The 18,782-nt window shown below is 49.9% G+C and overlaps 2 protein-coding genes across 3 annotated transcripts in view; one reads left to right on the forward strand and one right to left on the reverse strand.

Annotated features, from left to right (window-relative positions):
* The first annotated feature begins 1,113 nt into the window (after window positions 1-1,113).
* On the forward strand, window positions 1,114-6,155 carry B9D1 (B9 domain containing 1). Of its 2 annotated transcripts, XM_087701764.1 has the most exons (8): window positions 1,132-1,263; window positions 1,997-2,065; window positions 3,255-3,366; window positions 3,474-3,570; window positions 4,230-4,292; window positions 4,667-4,734; window positions 5,291-5,409; window positions 6,030-6,155. In XM_087701764.1, exons 1-8 carry the CDS (start codon window positions 1,192-1,194, stop codon window positions 6,036-6,038), a joined length of 609 nt encoding a protein of 202 aa, XP_087557890.1. In that variant the 5' UTR covers window positions 1,132-1,191; the 3' UTR covers window positions 6,039-6,155. The 2 variants fall into 2 exon arrangements, with proteins under 2 accessions (XP_087557891.1, XP_087557890.1); XM_087701765.1 differs by having other exon boundaries at window positions 1,114-1,263; window positions 5,291-6,155.
* Window positions 6,156-12,263: 6,108 nt separating this feature from the next.
* The window catches only part of EPN2 (epsin 2), a 29,032-nt gene continuing 22,513 nt past the window's right edge, over window positions 12,264-18,782 (reverse strand). The window contains exons 6-9 of the mRNA XM_087701754.1: window positions 17,282-17,470; window positions 16,624-16,716; window positions 16,067-16,276; window positions 12,264-14,176 (exon numbers count right to left, since the gene is read on the reverse strand). Of these exons, the coding sequence (XP_087557880.1) occupies window positions 13,839-14,176; window positions 16,067-16,276; window positions 16,624-16,716; window positions 17,282-17,470 (830 nt within the window). The 3' untranslated portion in view covers window positions 12,264-13,838. The remainder of the gene's footprint in view (window positions 14,177-16,066; window positions 16,277-16,623; window positions 16,717-17,281; window positions 17,471-18,782) is intronic.

An 18,782-nucleotide genomic window follows, 5' to 3' on the forward strand; every position in this document is an offset into this window, starting at 1 on the left:
GGAGTATATCGTCCCTATTACACCGCACGTTGAAGTCTCAATCCACGAGAGGTTTTTTGGGTTGTTATTTTTCCAAAGCTGCAGTGTCCGATTTAGTAAATTCAACACCTCCCAAAAAAAACCAACATTGAGTGAATCTCTTTTATGCGGCGCCGTTGATTTCTGCTGGCATTATAGTTGCCTTTTTCTTCCAAAGTCTTTCGACTTCAATGTGCAAATCCCATTGTTTAAGAGGAGGCGTCTGTACAACAGGCGTGCGACGTTGCACCTTCCTCAAAATGCTACCCCCTGCGAATAAAAATGCGCTTGCTAGAATGATGCTTTAAGGCAGTGTTTCTCAACCTTGGCAACTTGAAGATGTCCGGACTGCAACTCCCAGAATTCCCCAGCCAGCATTCGCTGGCTGGGGAATTCTGGAAGTTGAAGTCCGGACATCTTCAAGTTGCCAAGGTTGAGAAACACTGTCCTAACCACTGCTGGGGAATTCTGGAAGTTGAAGTCCGGACATCTTCAAGTTGCCAAGGTTGAGAAACACTGTCCTAACCACTGCTGGGGAATTCTGGAAGTTGAAGTCCGGACATCTTCAAGTTGCCAAGGTTGAGAAACACTGTCCTAACCACTGCTGGGGAATTCTGGGAGTTGAAGTCCGGACATCTTCAAGTTGCCAAGGTTGAGAAACACTGCTTTAAGGCAGGGGTCTCCCTAACCCTTGGCCACTTTTAAGGCTTGCGAATTCCCCAGCCTGCTTAAAGTTGAAGTCGGCAAGTCTTAAAGTGGCCACGGCTGGAGACCCCTGCTTTCAGAGGCAGCTTTGCTTCGGGACCCTCCGGAGAGGAGAGCGCCATCATCGTGAAAGGGAGGAGATGGGAGGGCTGTTGCAAAAGTGTCCGGGCAAATGCATGGCGGCTAAATCCGGACCGCCCTGGAGGTCACTAGCGAAGGTTGTCGGAAATGCCCCCGCGTGTGCACATCATAACCAATTTCGCTGTGTTTATTTTGTACAATGACAATAAAGATTATACTATCATTCACGGAGCAAACGCCTGAACAGCGGAGGTCTCCTGGCGTTGAATTCGGGCCGGTTCGCGCAAAGGCGAAATTGTCCCCAGAGGCTCGCCGTCCGCCGTTGCCAGGGAGGGCGGAAGACGCGCCCTTAGCGACGGGCCTGTTCCTACTGCTCCGCGAGGCCCGATGGCGGCCGCCTCCACCGCCAACCCCACCGTCTTCCTCCTTATGGTCAGCGGACAGATCGAGAGCGCGCAGGTGGGTCAGCGGGCCGCCTTCGTCCAGCGGCTCCCCCGAATGGCGAGGCGAGCCGCCGCTTTTCGTTTCCTCCCCCTCCGGAGGGCCACTTGGTATCTCCCGTCCGGGCGCTGCCTATGCGGCGGCGCATTCCAAGTCCAATTTAGGGGGGGGATGTGAATGGACTCTCGAATCCTGCAAAAACCAGACATCCCACCTCCGTTTCCGAGCCTCGGGTGTCCCCCTTTTTTGCACTTAGGGAAACCCATCCAGATAGGCGCCCAACGGTGCAGCTTTTAGGCAGGAACCCAACTGGTGCTGCTTTTGCAGTTTGCAAGGAGATGCAAGAGGCGTGGGAGGAGGAGCAGCGGCGTTGCTGGTGCGCGATGCCCCCCCCCCCGAGACCTTGCCCCACGGCTCCCCCCAACTGCCTTTGGGGAGGGGAGGGGGGCAGTCTGAAGGTGCTGCAGCGGGCGCCCAATTGGGGAAGGTGCCCATTCTGCACTCCGGCTGCCAATGCTTGCAAAGAGAAGCACGCACCCCTCCCCTCCGCCCCCCCCCGCTCGCTTCCAACCCCCTGCACGAAGCGACCCCGTTGGAAAGAGGGAGACCCTTCCGGGAAAAGTGGGGGGGGGGGTTCTCTCATTGCAGCTGCTGGGAGAGGCGAGCCCTTTCCACGCGTGGTTCGGTAGGGGCGGTGGAAAGTTGCATCTCCAGCCAGGTTGAAACCCACGACTCTCTCTCCCCTCCGCAGTTTCCAGAATTTGACGAGCTCTACTGCAAATACTGCTTCGTGTACGGTCCCGACTGGGCTCCGACTACGGTGGGTCTGTGATGAAGGGTATCCCGCTTGCAGGGGCTGCACCGCCTACCCCAGAGCCCCCCTCCTTGCAAATAAGAAATGCACAAGGGATTAAAAAAAAAAAGCAAGGGAGGGGGTCCTCCTGGTCACTCTTGGCGAAAATGAGGGCTCCAACTTCTGTGGCATGGAGCTGCCCGCCTCTCTTTGGGTTCCAGGCAGGAGAGGAGCCCCCCCCCCCCCCGCCACGCACATAGAACATGGGATATTAGGAGGGAAGGAAGGAGGGGAGGGATAGAAAGAGAAGGAGAAGAAGAGGGTAGGAGTGGGAAGAGGAAGAGAGGAGTGGGGGAGAAGGAAAGGAGAAGAGGAAGGAAGTAGAGGAGGGAGGGAGAAAAGGGAAAAAATAGGGTGGTGATAATACAAAGTGGGTGTGTGGGATGTTAAGCAAAGCAACCCAGAATGTATAGTTTAACTTTTTATATGGAATAATAAATATAGCAATAGCAGTTAGACTTATGTACCGCTTCATAGGGCTTTCAGCCCTCTCTAAGCGGTTTACAGAGTCAGCATATCGCCCCCACAATCTGGGACCTCATTTCACCCAGATAGATAGATAGATGATAGATAGATAAGATAGATAGATATAGAGAGAGGGAGGGAGGGAGAGATAGATATAGATATAGATATAACAGATAGATAGATAGATAGATAGATAGATAGATAGATAGATAGATAGATAGATAGATAGATAGATAGATAGATAGATAGATAAACAATAGCAGTTAGACTTATATACCGCTTCATAGGCCTTTCAGCCCTCTCTAAGCGGTTTACAGAGTCAGCATATTGCCCCCAACAACAATCCAGGTCCTCATTTTACCCACCTCGGAAGGATGGAAGGCTGAGTCAACCCTGAGCCGGTGAGATTTGAACAGCCGAACTGCAGTCAGCTGAAGTGGCCTGCAGTGCTGCATTTAACCACTGCGCCACCTCGGCTCTGCAATATGTAAAAGTAATAAAGATAAATAATGATAACAATAAGTATGTGAATGTATATCTGTAACTGTATGTAAGAGAATAAAAATAAATTTAAATTTAAAAAAAAAAGGAGTTGGAAGGGACCTGGAAAGCCTTCAGTCCCTCTGTTTGTGCCACTTCTGGGTTGCCCCCCAAGATGGTCCCAGCTTTTGCCCCCTTGGATCTCCCGCAGGGCGTGGAAGAAGGCATCTCCCAGATCACCTCCAAGAGCCGGAATGCCCAGCAGAACCTGGTCTGGAACTTCCCCATCGACGTCACCTTCAAAAGCACCAACCCTTTTGGCTGTAGGTGGGAAGGACCTGGGGAGGGGAGGCCCCCGGGGACCCTTCTGAGAAAGGGGGGGTGGGGAGGCCAAGCGCACCTGCGATTGTGGTCCTTTCTCTTCTCGCAGGGCCGCAGATCGTCCTCAGCGTGTACGGTCCCGATCTTTTTGGGAACGACGTGGTTCGGGGATACGGAGCCGTCCATGTCCCTTTCACACCTGGCAGGTGAGATCATCACCAATCTCTTTTATTCCAGCTCTCCGTGCGATTTTTCACCTGTGAAGGCAGCCTCGTCCTTTAGACCAGTGTTTCTCAACCTTGTCAACTTGAAGATGTCCGGACTTCAACTCCCAGAATTCCCCAGCAGTGGTTAGGACAGTGTTTCTCAACCTTGTCAACTTGAAGATGTCCGGACTTCAACTCCCAGAATTCCCCAGCAGTGGTTAGGACAGTGTTTCTCAACCTTGTCAACTTGAAGATGTCCGGACTTCAACTCCCAGAATTCCCCAGCAGTGGTTAGGACAGTGTTTCTCAACCTTGTCAACTTGAAGATGTCCGGACTTCAACTCCCAGAATTCCCCAGCCAGCGAATGCTGGCTGGGGAATTCTGGGGAGTTGAAGTCCGGACATCTTCAAGTTGACAAGGTTGAGAAACACTGCTTTAGACCCTAATTTAGCCAAGAGAACCTGATTCCTTGGGGCACCAGAGACTCAGGGAAGCAACCATAAATGGTTAGCCACCTTATTAAGTGAATTTTGCTTTCCTGCCTGGCATAGAGGGCAGAAGAGGGGTTTGGCATGGGAAGGAGGACCAGATGCGAGGTTCATCATTTCCCTCGATCAAATCTCCCGCTACTTTCTGATTGCCCAAATTCTGTTTTCAGGCACCAGAGGATCCTCCCGATGTTCGTTCCAGAATCATCCTCCAGACTGCAGAAGTTAACAAGGTGGCTGCGTCTTTTGTCCAAAATGGGGGGGGGGTTTCAGGGACGGGGGAATTGGGGGGGGGTCGTCGGATTGTTCTATTTTGAAAACGAGATACTTTTGCCTGCCGAAATAGCAACGTTTGGCTGGTGGTGGGCTTCTACATCGTTCCCTCCCCTTGTTCCATCCCTTGGCACTTTTTTCAGCCAGTGAAACAGGATTAACGAATATTCACTTTGGTGGAGAAGCTGGCGATTTATTTATATATTCTGGGAGGAAGAAATTCCAGGACGGAGGCAGCTGGGAGCTGCATAGGCACTTGTTGGCATGAAGTCCTCGGCACTTGGGTTGAATAAGCCCCAGGTGGGATGACTCGACTCTCTTTGTCTTTCCCCAGCTGGCTGACGGGCAGATATCCCGAATTCACTGACCCCAAGGTGGTAGCCCAGGGCGAAGGCCGTGAAGGTAGGCGCTTGGGGGGGGGGGGGCTCTGGGTTTATGCCTGGGGTCTTCTGGAGGGCAGAGATTCCTTTGGATCCAGAGAGGAAAATGCGTGGCACAAATGTCACCAAAAGACGAAGCATGCTTATGCTTGAGGCTGTTCCTACTTCGGCCAGGGAATGCCAGCCAGAGAGACGTTTAGGATGGGCGGAAAGCACGGGGTGTCGAGAAGGAGACCGCTGGGGCTGTTCCCAGCCTTAAGACGAATGCCATGCGTTTGTGTTTCATGGGGTGCCGTTAGGCACAGAACCCCAAAGAAGAAGCATCTTGGCTCTGATCCGTTTCACTAGTAATGGAGTTGCTTTGCAAAAAGCAAAGAAAAATAGCAATAGCAGTTAGACTTATATACCGCTTCATAGGGCTTTCAGCCCTCTCTAAGTGGTTTACAGAGTCGGCATATCGCCCCCACAATCTGGGTCCTCATTTCACCCACCTCGGAAGGATGGAAGGCTGAGTCAACCTTGAGCTGGTGAGATTTGAACCGCCGAACCCCGCTAAGCCTCCTTTTCCTTCTTTTCAGTGACCAGGGTTTGCTCGCAAGGCTTCGTCACCGTTTCCTTCAACGTGGTGACCAAGGATATGAAGAAGCTGGGCTACGACGCCAGCTCATCGACCCTCGCCAGCTCCTCACTAACCTCGGTGACGGACGCCATGCGCAAATTCTAGACTTGGCAGCTTGGGGTTGATGCTCTCCTGCAAGACGCAACTCGGGAGCTGAGCAAAGGTTCTAGATAAAAAACGTTTTTGTGCCAACCAAGGAGAAACCAGAGCAGAGCAGATGTGCAGAAATCATCGTGCCTGAGGGGGTTTGCAAAGTGGGGATGTCAAGGGGGGGCAGCTGTGGCTACTACCATAAGCCATTTGCAGGCGAGGAGTGTGGCAGTGCTCTGCTTTTAGGGGCATTTGGAGGGTCAGAGCATCCCTGATTTTTGCCACAAGTAGAAACTGTTTCTGCATGTGTGCACTCTTTCATATACACACACACACGAGAGAGAGAGAGAGAGAGAGAGAGAGAAGGGGGGGGGGAGATGATTAGTGTTACCACGAGGGGTTGGATGAGAAATGAAACTTTCCATTGACATTGTCCCATTTTAGCACCGTGAGATTATTCTCATGAGTTGCATTAATGGCACGTGTCTCTGTGGGTGTAGAAGGAGAAATGAGTTTAAAGCTATGCAAATTACTTCTAATTTCAGTACGTCAAGTAGGCTTTAAAACAAAAACAGTGCTTTTATTTTATTTTATTTTCCAAGTTACAGGTTTTATAAGGACCTCTTTATCCCCGTAAAGGTCTTGGATTGTGGACTTGATTTTCATTTTAAAATACAACTCTGTCTGGGAATTTGTACTGTTTTCCAAATAAATTATTTCATTTCCTGACAAAACAGATTTCTGAACTGTCTTTGATGCACAATTGTTTTTTAATGTTTAATATTTAATAAATTTATATGGCACCCAATCCCGAAGGACTCCGGGCGGCTTACATAAAAACAATTTAAAAGAGCACTAAAAAGTTTAAAAAGTAGAAGAGAAGGCAAGTTAAAAAGACGCAACATGCCCTCAACCTTAGTGGGGCTGGACCTCATTCAAGAGGTCAACAGCCCCAGGCCTGCCGGAAAAGCCAGGTCTTAATAGACTTTCGGAAGGCCGCGAGAGAGGGGAGGGCCCCTGGTTCGTGTCTCTTTGCTGTTTCGTAGCAGCAGGGAAACATCAAATGGTGTGTAAGTTTGTTTAGAAAGCTGAAAAAGCGATTCGGGTCGATAGAAGCTGATCTGGGGAGCCTCGAGGCTCCGGGCCACCCAACGGACTTGTTAAAAGTCAGGATTCACTCAGCAGGGGGAGCCCCAGCCTCGGAAAACCCAATTGACTCCACCCTCACAGAGACTGCCACTCCCTCCGCTCATCTCCTCCAAATTGCCCCCCCCCCTCCTCCAGGAAGGGCTGGGAACGGCTGCTGTGCGCGATCCAAGAGTTGGGGAGGTGGGGGGGGCATCCTTTGGTCCCTCCGGAAGGAACCCTTCACGGCATCCAACCTTGGAAGGCAGCCCTGGGGATGCCCAAATAGCGCATCTCCCCTCCTTCCCTATAGGGCAGAGCCAGACTCCATGGTGGAGCAGAAGCCCTCCACTGCTTTCTGGCTTGGCTGGCCCAACTAGGACGCTTTCACTTAATTGTTAGCCAAGGGTGGGCTAACAATGAAGGGAAGAGTGCTCCACGGGGAACTGGAGACGGGGGAGGTCCACAAATTATACCTCGACCTATTTTGGCAAAAAAACCAAACCACCACTCAGGAACAACAAAAGTTTGAACAGGCTAACCACTGCAGCAACCGAGACAGACGGGGGGCGTTAAATTTTCTGCTGGGCTAATTCCAAAGAGGAATAGACCAGTGTTTCTCAACCTTGTCAATTTGAAGATGGGGAAGTGTCTAGGACAGTGTTTCTCAACCTTAGCAACTTGAAGATGTCCGGACTTCAACTCCCAGAATTCCCCAGCCAGCATTCGCTGGCTGGGGAATTCTGGGAGTTGAAGTCCAGACATCTTCAAGTTGCTAAGGTTGAGAAACACTGGAATAGACAATACATGGGGGCCATCTTACGCTGGAAACAGCGGGGAGGCCCTTGGCTTGGGAGTCTTCTGCTAAGGAGCAGGGCCACTCCGGAGGCAGAGAGAGAGGGCGCATAAACTCGACCAACGCTGGCCATTTTAAAGATGTTTTCGTTGAAATCCCCGGCGGCCTCAACTCTTCTCTTGGCCACGAAAGCCAACCTACCGGATCATTTTCCAGGTCGGCGTAGAAACCGGATCCCTCGGGTTCTTTTGTGTCCACCAGCTGCAAAAGAATCTCCCCAAAAGGAAGTGCCAAGAGCTTCCCTCGGTTAACCTATTTTCCTCACCTGCCTGGAACTTCCTGTTCCCATCACGGTTTATCGCGCCCATCTCTTCAGGAAATTCCAGCTCCTCTCCGGTTAAGAGGATCACGAACAGAGGGAAGGGCTGAAGGTTTTAACAGCAAAGGGCACACGGGTTATCTTACACTCCGCTAATCTCCAAGCAATTGTGTCCTGCCTACCAAAAGAATTGTGAATGTTTTTTTTTCCTGAAAACAAAACGGAAGTCTTGAGTTTTATGCCATAGCTTTGTTGAGACATGTGGATGGTTTGCGATAGTGGCGAAGATCTGTAGCTCAGGTGGAGGATGAGGATGGAGGTTCGTTCTCCGAGCTTGTGGGTTGGTTTCCGAATGTTTTATTACCAAGGGGACATAAAATTCTGCTTATAAGACCCATCGCAAGACCCTCACCTGACGTAACCCTCCCACCACAAGATCTACTGACCACACAAAGCCCTTCTAAGCAGAACACCGACACATAAATTCTGCTGAAGATATTACCTAGCTTGGTAAGGAGATGTTGGGAAACCAACCCAAAAACTTGGGAGAATGAATCTCCACCCTCCCACATGGATGGATTGAGGGGATAACAATGGCAGCTTTGGAATATCTCAAGAACCTCCGATTACTGCAGGACATCCAGCCAGTCACAATGGAAAAGGAGCTTGCAAAATGCCAGGGAGGGACCCAGAGAAGGAGAGTCAGAGGGATTTGGCTGGATGGGGAGTTCTGGAATGCCAGAACATCTTCCACACACCTACAACTTCAGGCCTCGAAGGGGCCGTTCTCCTGGCATCCCTGGCATGAGGGCAAGAGCAGGAGGATTTGAAGCAGCCAGTAATCCAGGGTGGGCCAAGGGGCTGACCAGACACGCTTGTGAGTGAGCCACAGAAGGGCCCCTGCCTGAACCAGCAGAGGAGCCAAAGGAGCAAAGGAATTGCAGAGATCCTGTTCACAGGCCACCAGTTTCTCTCCTGGACATGAGATAAGAGAGAGACTAAGGCATAGCTGCTTTATAGCAATAGCAGTTAGACTTATATACCGCTTCATAGGGCTTTCAGCCCTCTCTAAGCGGTTTACAGAGTCAGCATATCGCCCCCAACAACAATCCGGGTCCTCATTTCATCCACCTCGGAAGGATGGAAGGCTGAGTCAACCTTGAGCCGGTGAGATTTGAACAGCCGAACTGCAGAACTGCAGTCAGCTGAAGTAGCCTGCAGTGCTGCACTCTAACCACTGTGCCACCTCGGCTTTGTCAGGCCTGCAGCCATCTTTTCTTTTGGATCTTTGGCCTTTCCACACTTTCTATTACTCCGCTATGCGTTTTCTATGGTGGGTAGAAACAGGAGGAGGGATTGTATACAATTAGATGATAGGTAGCCATAACAACATTCCATTCCAGAAAGCCAAGGTCATCCTTTGTCTCTGCACCTCTGCTACTGACCGGAACTGGAGGGGTGGAACTGCCAGTAATGAGTGGGAGATTGGACCATGGGATGGACTTGTGGATGTGGGGGCAAGATCTTGAACTTTCAACTGGGTGGGGAAAACCAGGAAGCCTTCAGATTCGGGTTTTCCCAGATGTGCCAACATGTCTCTCTTCATAAATTGGAACTTGGAGCAATTCTTTGCCTTGGACTCTGATTTAATTTTGGGTGCTATTTGGCACCCTGACACGCTTTCAGGTGGGCTCCACATTCCATGACCTCAGACGGAGGTGGTCTTTCCCACACCTTGCTCCTTGATATTGCCTAATAGGAGGCAGCAAAGCTTCTGCCTTCTGAGGATGTTTCTCTCCACCCCATGAAACGATGGAAAGATCTGGGCCAGCTGGGTCACCAACAGATTAAGGAACAGAATGGGGACGTGGGGGAGGTGATGTCTGCCGACTGAGCCTTCTGAAGTAAAGAAAATTGCTTTGCTGGAAGCCAGGAGGTTAATCCAATTGCTCCCCCCTTGGTTGCCGATGAGATGAAGTAGGTTCCCCGCTTAAGGAAGAGCAGCCGCTGGCCTGATCAAAGGCTCCAGTCGGTGCCTGAACAGATGAAGAGTTAAATCGGAGGCAGAAGGATCACGCGATTGGGAGAACCACCCCAGAAGGGCACGAAGCACATTCCCAAAACGAGCTGTGTGCTAATCTAGGAGGACAAGTGAGGAAACAGTAAGTAAGGGCAGAATATCAGCAAATAGCCCGAGCCTGTAAAGATGAAGTGAGGAAAGCTAAGGCTCACAATGAAGAAAGGCTTGCCACAAAAGTAAAAAAAATAACAAAAAAAGCTTCTTCCAACATGTTAAAAACAAGAAAAAAAGTTAAGGAAACAATTGGTCCATGGCTGGGAGAAAGTGGCAAGAAGGTGACAAGCAACAGGGAGAAAGCAGAACTATTTAACTCATGTTTTGCATCTGTCTTTACACAAAGGGATAAAACAGTCCAACCTATCAAAAACAGCACCACAAAAATCAGATTAGGAACACAAATTGAAATAGGGAAGAAAATGGTAAGTGAGCACCTGTCTACCCTAGATGAGTTCATATCACAGGGACCGGATGGATTACAGCCCAGGGTTCTGAAGGAACTGGCAGACGAGATCTCAGAACCACTGAACTTTATCTTTCAGAGATCCTGGACTCCTGGAGCATCTGGGAACTTCCAGAGGACTGGAAAAGAGCTGATGTGGTTCCCATCTTCAAAAAAAGGGGGGAAAAATAGATCCAGGAAAGTTTAGAGCTATCAGCCTGACCTCAATACCAGGAAAGATTCTGGAAAAGATAATCAAGCAACGAATTAGCGAACACCTAGAAGTAAACAAAGTAATAGCCAAAAGCCAACAAGGGTTTGTCAAAAACAGATCATGCCAGACTAATCTTATTGCATTCTGTGACAAAGGGACAAAATTAGTGGACCAGAGGAATGCCGTCGATATAGTTTACTTGGACTTCAGTAAGGCATTTGATAAGGTAGCCTACTACAAACCTACTACTAGACAAAGTAGAATAATGTGGGTTGGACAGCATCACCACCAGATGGATTCGTAACTGGCTGACCAACCGCACTCAACGTGTAGTCCTCAATGGAACTGCATCTACATGGAGGGAAGTATGAAGTGGGAGACCCCAAGGCTCTGTTTTGGGCCCAGGACTCTTCAGCATTATCAATAATTTGGATGAGGGAACAAATGGGGAACTCATCAAATTTGCAGATGACATTAATTAAATTGATTAATTTAACCAGAAAGCGTCTTTGGGAGCATTCTAAAGTTTAGGTCACTTCAAGGGAGAGAGGAGAAGGGACAGTTAATGAAGTTGTTAGTCTACGTTAATTGGAAGGAGAGCAATACCAGGAAGGTGGCATGTTTAACTTAAACTATTTAAAACCTTTGGCTACTTAAGAGGGGGGGGGGGAATCACCAGACAACAGGTTTCCTGTTGACTGCAGACAAAATACTTATTTAGCCTACTGTACCTGGGTTAGCTCCTTAGTACAAGCTATTTTTTTTCCTCCTGGACAAAATTAAACCATCTTTTTGAAGCAGGCACTCTAAAGACTCTGCTGGCCACACAGAACAAGAGCAGAAGCTGGAAAAGGACCTGGGTGTTGAAGGCCACTCTGGGGTGTCCACCGCTCCTCAAGAGCGAAACGGCCCGTTGTGAGCAACCAAACACGACAACGGTGCAGAAGGCGAAGGACACAAAATGAGAAGTGGAGGCAGTCGCTTGTCTGCATTAACCCTGCCGTGTCTCTCTGCCACGTTGGTTTCCTGGATTATGAGGTCTCTTTCCTCAAGGCCACCAGCAAAGGATCCCTCCTGCCACTTCCAAGCCACCCAACAGCTTTTGAGAAAGTTTACCCTGACCCCCCAGACGCAGAGTCCGCTCACCCCAAAAGAGGTTTCCTGGCACGGATGTCTCTTCTAAAGGATAAATATCTTCCAAGCCACCCAACAGCTGTCCCTCCTGCACAGAGGCCTTGTCCAGCTGTTGAGAGCATCTGCATGTAAGCACACCCACGTGTTTGTGCATGCCTTCTTGCAGTTGCCATTTCAAAAGGAAGAATTTTCATGGTATTGGACCTGGGTACTTGAGAGACCGCCTGCTGTCAATTACCTCCAATAGACTGATTAGATCCCACAGATTAGGCCTCCTCCGAATTCCATCCGCCGGCCAGTGTCGACTGGCGACTACCCGGAGGAGGGCCTTCTCTGTGGCTGCTCCGACCCTCTGGAACGAACTCCCCGTGGAGATTCGAACCCTCACCACCCTCCAGGCCTTCCGCAAAGCCCTTAAAACCTGGCTGTTCCGACAGGCCTGGGGCTAAAGAGCTTTTGCCCCCCTTCTTGAATGGTATGACTGTTGTGCGTTTTTTAAATTTTGTATTGTTATGTTCGTCTTTTTATCCCCTTGTCTATACCCCCCTTCCCTGATTGAATTGTGAGCCACCCTGAGTCCCCTTCGGGGAAAAGGGCGGCATATAAATGAAATAAATCCAAATCCAAACAGTTATTCATTACTTAAACCTGAGTATAATCTTTGGGGGTGGGGGGGATGAGCCGAAAGAATCAAAAGTTTACTTTTCGGAGAAGATTGTAAACAGAGCCAAGTAACACCATGGAGTGCATTCTTTAGTTAGAAGAGTTTAGTTAATTAAAAGTAACATTCATACAGCAATGTTTTGTTTTTTTAAGTTCTGAAAGTATTACAAGAGAGAAGTCATTTATTTTCCATGATCTTCAACCTCTCAAAGGCTTCCAGGAGTTGCTTTTTTTTTACACAAAGTGGACAGTTGTAGTCATAAAAGGGGGAAACTGAAAGGCAACTGTAGTGTTTTCCTTTTTCAATGTCACCTCAGCCATATTCCTCTCAAAATTCATGTTACAGGAGCTATTCCGCTGTTGTTTTTTTTTCCCAATACAAAGGACTTTGTTCAAAAGCAGGAGGTTTGTCAATATTCCCTTTAAAATTCTCTTTGTGAAAACCAAGAGCTGAAAATATTTATATATAAATAAGAAACATTAAATCAAAAAAAAAAAAAAAGAGAGAGAATTGGAAAAGAAAGACTTAATTTTTCCACTAAACCTGATAAATCTATCAAAAACTATCGACTGTTAAATAAGAACATTATAAAAATTAGCAAGAGTGAAAACAGAACGCTCACCTGGCGAACTCAAATCCAAAACGGCCCTATCCTTAAAAGTGCAAAAGTATACAAGGATTACTGCATAATAACAAAAGGTCACCCCCCCCAAAATCAGTTCCCAAGTCGCCCCAGAATTACCTCGGTATTCCCCACCCTATGCCCCCCTTTTTTTTCTTGAAGCCTTGCGTCGCAAGTCAAATTAAAACAACACTAATTTCCAAACGAACGCACCCTCCGGAAGCCCAGAGCCAAAAGCCAGCCCTGAACTCCAGGGCAGCCTCTGCCAGCCATTCAGACGGAAGTCGTGGGCAGTCCCAGGTGTCCAGGTGTAGAAATTCAACACTGCATACAAAAACAGCACACTTGCGGGGTTTCACAAAAAAACTTTGCGGGACTTTCACAGAGCTTGCTTCGCTTCTCCTCCTGTGGACGTGCGCGGCTGGCCCTCCCCGCCTGACAGTTCTGCTCGACATTTTAGTGTGCAAGGATATACAGAACACAAAGGCCAGATACCACTTTGGCCAAGACCGGTAAGGACTATGGGTGAACCAAACAGTCTAGAAGAGAAGGTGGTTTATGTGCAAACACATTCACTAGCACTCATCTTGAGTCTCAAATGTGTTTTTTACAAGCACGGGATCTGGCTGGCACTTCCGAGGGGCGGCTTAGGGTCTACAAAACCACATGGAGGGGAGAGGGGTGGGGGCCTCTTTCAGATGGCAAAGTCTTCCTATCACCTTGAAATGATCAACGAAAAGGAGGAAGGAGGGGAGGGAGCAGAAGAACCTGACTTTGGTGACAGACATCGAAGCGTTTCTGCAAGGCTGCCGAGACCCCGAAGGAAAAGGAAGCCGTCTGCGGCAAAAGGGCAGGTCTCGGCCGAGGGCACCCGGAGCTCCCACAGAAGGCGACAGCAGCCCGCCAGCCTAGTCAGCCAGCCCCCCCACCCACCCCTGGGGTCTCCGGTGCTCGCGGTTCAGCCCAAGCCACCTCCGATGTCCTGCCTGCCTTTCCCAGGGAGGCTTCACGCTCCAGGCTTCCTTCAGAGGAGGAAGGGGTTAGAGCCATTGGCCGGCTGAGAGACCGAGGGGGGCATCCCCGGGTGGTGGAGAGGCTGCGCCACGGGCCCCATGAGGCCCACGCTCACTCCCGGGCCCATCCTGGTTAGGGAGGCCACGGGGCCCGTGGCTGGCAAGGGGGCCAGGGCCACGGGAGCCACAGACGGAAGGGCCCCCGGTTCCGGCCCCGCGTTGAAGGACAGGCTGCCCCCGAGGATGGGGCTGGCCCGCATCTGATTGAGAGTGAGGGGCTGCGGCTGATTCACTTGGAAGGGGTTGACCGTGGCTGGAGAAGGAGAAGCCGACGAAGATGACGAGGACCCTGGGAGCAGAGAAGAGGGGAGGGAAGAGTCAGTCCGAACCTCCACGGCTTCCCGTCTTGAGAGCAAACGGCTACACAAGGCACAAGGCCGCAGCAAAGGCCCCATTCAATGCAAGGACGTTTTCAAGGCAAGGCCCAGAGGCCCCAACGGACGGGCCGTGCAACGCCCTTTGGCCAGGAATGAGAGCGGTGGGGGCTGCCGAAGGCAAGGGGAGGGGGCGGAGGAGGGTCTGCAGCCCCACAGAATTCAGATCCCACTGCTGGGGTCTAACCAGGAGCCCAACTAAGAGACTCTTGTCTAGAACAGGAGTCTCCAACCTCGGCCACTTCAAGAGTTGAAGGTGTTAAGATTGTAAAGTAATATGATTGCACATGTATACTGTCTTCTCTTATTTCTTCTTTAAAACTAAAATAGGTTAAGTATATTGATATGGAAGCATAAATGCCACCAACATAGAATGGAGTTTGCTCAGAAGCGGAAATACACCAATGAGAGGAAGAGTGGGAAACAGAGGAGAGAAGAAAGATAGGAAGAGAGGGATAGGAGAGTAAATAAAGTAATATGATTGCACATGTATACTGTCTTCTCTTATTTTTTCGTTAAAACTAAGATATGTTAAGTATATTGATATGGAAGCATAAATACCATCAACATAGAATGGAGTTTGCTCAGAAGCGGAAATACACCAATGAGAGGAAGAGTGGGAAAGGAGAGAAGAAAGATAGGAAGAGAGGGATAGGAGAGAGGGTGAGGGGGGAAGATGAGGATAAGGAGGAGTGGAATGAAGAGAGAGGAGAAGGAGAAAGGAAGGGGGAGTAGAGCAGAAAAGGATGATGGAGGGAAGAAAGGAGGTAGAAGAGTGGGAAACAGAGGAGAGAAGAAAGATAGGAAGAGGGGGATAGGAGAGAGGGTGAAGGGGGGAAGATGAGGAGGATAAGGAGGAGTGGAATGAAGAGAGAGGAGAAGGAGAAAGGAAGGGGGAGTAGAGCAGAAAAGGATGATGGAGGGAAGAAAGGAGGTAGAAGAGTGGGAAACAGAGGAGAGAAGAAAGATAGGAAGAGGGGGATAGGAGAGAGGGTGAAGGGGGGAAGATGAGGAGGATAAGGAGGAGTGGAATGAAGAGAGAGGAGAAGGAGAAAGGAAGGGGAAGTAGAGTAGGAAAGGATGATGGAGGGAAGAAAGGAGGTAGGAGAGAGGCAGAAGAAAGAGGTGTATGAAGAGCAGAACAGCCAATAATGGGTTTTTATCTTTCTGGGCGTTGATGACAAGAGGAACTGATGTAATTACTACTTAATACAATAGGATATTGGCTATGTAATAGTATACACGTGATTATATGTTATGAAAATGGAAAATTAAAAAAGTATATTTTCGGAGGGGAAAGAAAGAGTTGAAGTCCTCCAGGCTTAAGTGGTCAAGGTTGGAGATCCCTGGTCTCGATGGTAGTGAAAGATGGTCCTCTCAGCGGCTAGGAGCCCCAGAGCCACCACCCCAACCTTCCCTCCCAGCCAAACCCCCCCCCCAAAGACCTCCACTGAGCAGAGACTCTAGAGAAACTTCAGCAACCTCTCAAAGCTGGGGAATTCTGGGAGTTGAAGTCCATGCATCTTAAATGTTGTTTAGGGCGACTGCCTTAACCAGACTTCAACAGACTCCCCAAGACCCCGCCTGGCGTTTCTGGGACTTCTTCCCCGCCATGCAAAACATTTATTTCCCTAAAAAGCGGCTTCCCAATAAGGCTGGTGGTGAAATCAGCCGCTGCCCTGAGTCAAATAACGTAAGGCAGACCGCCCTCCTTCGAAGGAGCAAGGCTCATTAACGTTTCTTCAGCAATTCCCCCCCCCACCCCTCGAAAGAAGCCAGCCGTGCAAAGTTGGCTGAAGACGTACCGGCAGCCAGGAAAGGGTTGAGGGTGGGTGGTGCTGGCTGCGGGGGCTTGGATACCAAGGAGTCCAGATTCACCAAAGCAGCATTGGAGCCCAAGAAAGACTCGGGGGTCCTCCGAGCGGCGCTCTGCTTACTGGCGGAGAAGCTGGCCGGCTGGCATTCTGAGAGGTCAGGGCTGGTGGTCCCGCTGTTTTGGGCCGAGAAAGCAGAACCTGCGTCGCGGGAAGAGAAAAAAACAGCCCTTGAAAAAGACCCCCCTCAAAAGGGCAGCTTCCCTGTATTAGGCCAGGCATTTCCCTTAAAAATTAGGGGGTTGCTCTACTCGTTCTTTTCTTTTGGGGGGGGGGTTGTTTTTCGGCTTCTTCAAATCTGAAATCCAAGTCAACCCCCAAACACCGAGAATGCCGACTTGTTATAAAGCACTCCCACTGGGTCCTCTTCTCCCTTGTGATTTATTTTCCCTTCTTTTAATTTGGGGGAAGGCTATTTCCTACCGGGGGGGGGGTTCAAGACCCCCTTTTTCAGCCCCCAATTAACAGCGTGTCCGTTTCAAAGATACCTTGCTTGTTAGACGTTCGAAGGGTGTCGAATTCAGAAAAGTCGTCTTTAATCATCCCGTTCAAATTGCTGAAGAGGTCGAAAGATTTGCTACCTGGAATGCAAAGGAGAAATGTTGCCACCACAGCCAGGAGGACTCTTCTCCCTAATCCTAGAAAAATACTGTTTCCGCTAACACCTCCCAATTTCTCCCTCTCTCTCCCTCCCTCCCTCCCTCTCTCTCATTAGAAGAGGACAAGATAACCGGTTTCAGGCCAAAAACAGCTTTGAAAATGGCCTGAAAATGACCCGAAAAATGGCCTGAAAACAGGAATGGTGCTCCAGCCAGCTGTGCCAAAAAGGTTTCCCACCCCTGCCTTGGGCCTAGCTATAGCAATAGCAGTTAGACTTATCTACCGCTTCATAGGCCTTTCAGCCCTCTCTAAGCGGTTTACAGAGTCAGCATATCGCCCCCACAGTCTGGGTCCTCATTTCACCCACCTCGGAAGGATGGAAGGCTGAGTCAACCTTGAGCCGGTGAGATTTGAACCGCCGAACTGCAGATAACAGTCAGCTGAAGTGGCCTGCAGTACTGCACTCTAACCACTGAGCCACCTCGGCTCTAGCTGCCGATAAAACAGGTTCCTCCAGAGGACACGGAAAGCGGGCACCCTACTCACCAGAAGCAGAGATTGGCTTGTTTACCGGTGCTGGTCCCCAGGGGTCCCCGGCCGTCTTCGTTGCCACGGACGATGGCTGGGAAGGAGCCCAAGGATCGGCCCTCTTTGGGAGAGGCTGAGCAGCCGAGGAGGAGGAGGAGGAGGTCGCAGGGGCTCCCCACGGATCAAGGGAGGCGGCTGGCTTGGCACCTGCAGGCAAAGGATGTACGAGCCCCGATGTCATGTCTGCAAGCTTTGGACTTCAGGCCCCGCCACCCTTTCTACTGTGGGGAAATGGGAGGGGGGGGGTTATACGGAGTTGGGTGATGTGTAGCCATAATAACATTCTTTCTCAGAAAGCCAAGGTCACTTTTGTCCCTGCACCTGGACGGATCTGGGAGGGAGGGATCTGCCTTCCTGGCCATGACTGATTGGACCATGGGATGGGCTTGTGGGTGTTGGGGGAGGGTCTTGAACTTTCAACTGGGGGGGGGGGAAACCTGGACGCTTTCAGATTCGGGTTTTCCCCAGATGTGCCAACACAGCAATTTTAATACACTGGAATCCCCTGCCTCTTATTTTATCTTGGGTGCCATTTGGAGCCCTGACACCTGAAGCTTCCCAGCAGACCTAAACCCCACAGTCCATTTTGAGGGGTTTCTCTCTTTTAACCCTAGTCCCAACTCAGACACTCGGCAACAGGGCCAGATGCGGGTAGCATACACACAACCTTTGAGAACCCCAAGCCAAACTTTGTGATTTCAAACGGGGCAAAGTCATCTTCTTGCTTCTGCTGAAGTTAAACAGTGAGGCCTTGAGAACCCTTTTCTTGATCTCCTCAAGACACGTTACGATCCCCTTATCTGGATCGATTTGCTGCCCGTCCACATGCATTTTACCACAACTCACTCATCATAAACTATATTCTAGGAAGGGTTTTTTAATGATTATTTTTATTAAAATTTAAAGATTGTTTCTTGATCGGCACAGCATGATTATGTGGCAAAATCAAAAGAGCAAGTGGGAAGAAGGAAGGGAAAGGAGAGGAGGAAGGAGGAAAGTAGAGAAAGGAGGGAGGGCGAAAGGAAAGGGAAAGGAGGATGGAAGGGAGAGAAAAGGAAGGAGAGAGGGTAGGAAGGGAAAGAGGAAGAGCAGGAGTAGGAGAAAGGTACAGGAAGAAGGAAGGGGAAGGAGAGGAGGAAGGAAGAAAGTAGAGAAGGGAGAGAGGGTGGAAAGAAAGAGGTAAGGAGAAGAGGATGGAAAGGAGAGAAAGAGGAGGAGAGAGAGTAGGAAGGGGAAGAGGAAGATCAGGAGTAGGAGAAAGGTACAGGAAGAAGGAAGGGGAAGGAGAGGAGGAAGGAGGAAAGTAGAGAAAGGAGGGAGGGAGAAAGGAAAGGAGGATGGAAGGGAGAGAAAAGGAAGGAGAGAGGGTATGAAGGGAAAGAGGAAGAGCAGGAGCAAAGGAGAGGTAAGGGAAGAAGGAAGGGGAAGGAGAGGAGGAAGGAGGAAAGTAGAGAAGGGA

The sequence above is a fragment of the Thamnophis sirtalis genome, unplaced genomic scaffold (assembly GCF_051295495.1).
Source record: "Thamnophis sirtalis isolate CommonGarterSnake01/CBP01778 unplaced genomic scaffold, rThaSir2_p1.2 scaffold_14, whole genome shotgun sequence".
Lineage (NCBI taxonomy): Eukaryota > Metazoa > Chordata > Lepidosauria > Squamata > Natricidae > Thamnophis > Thamnophis sirtalis.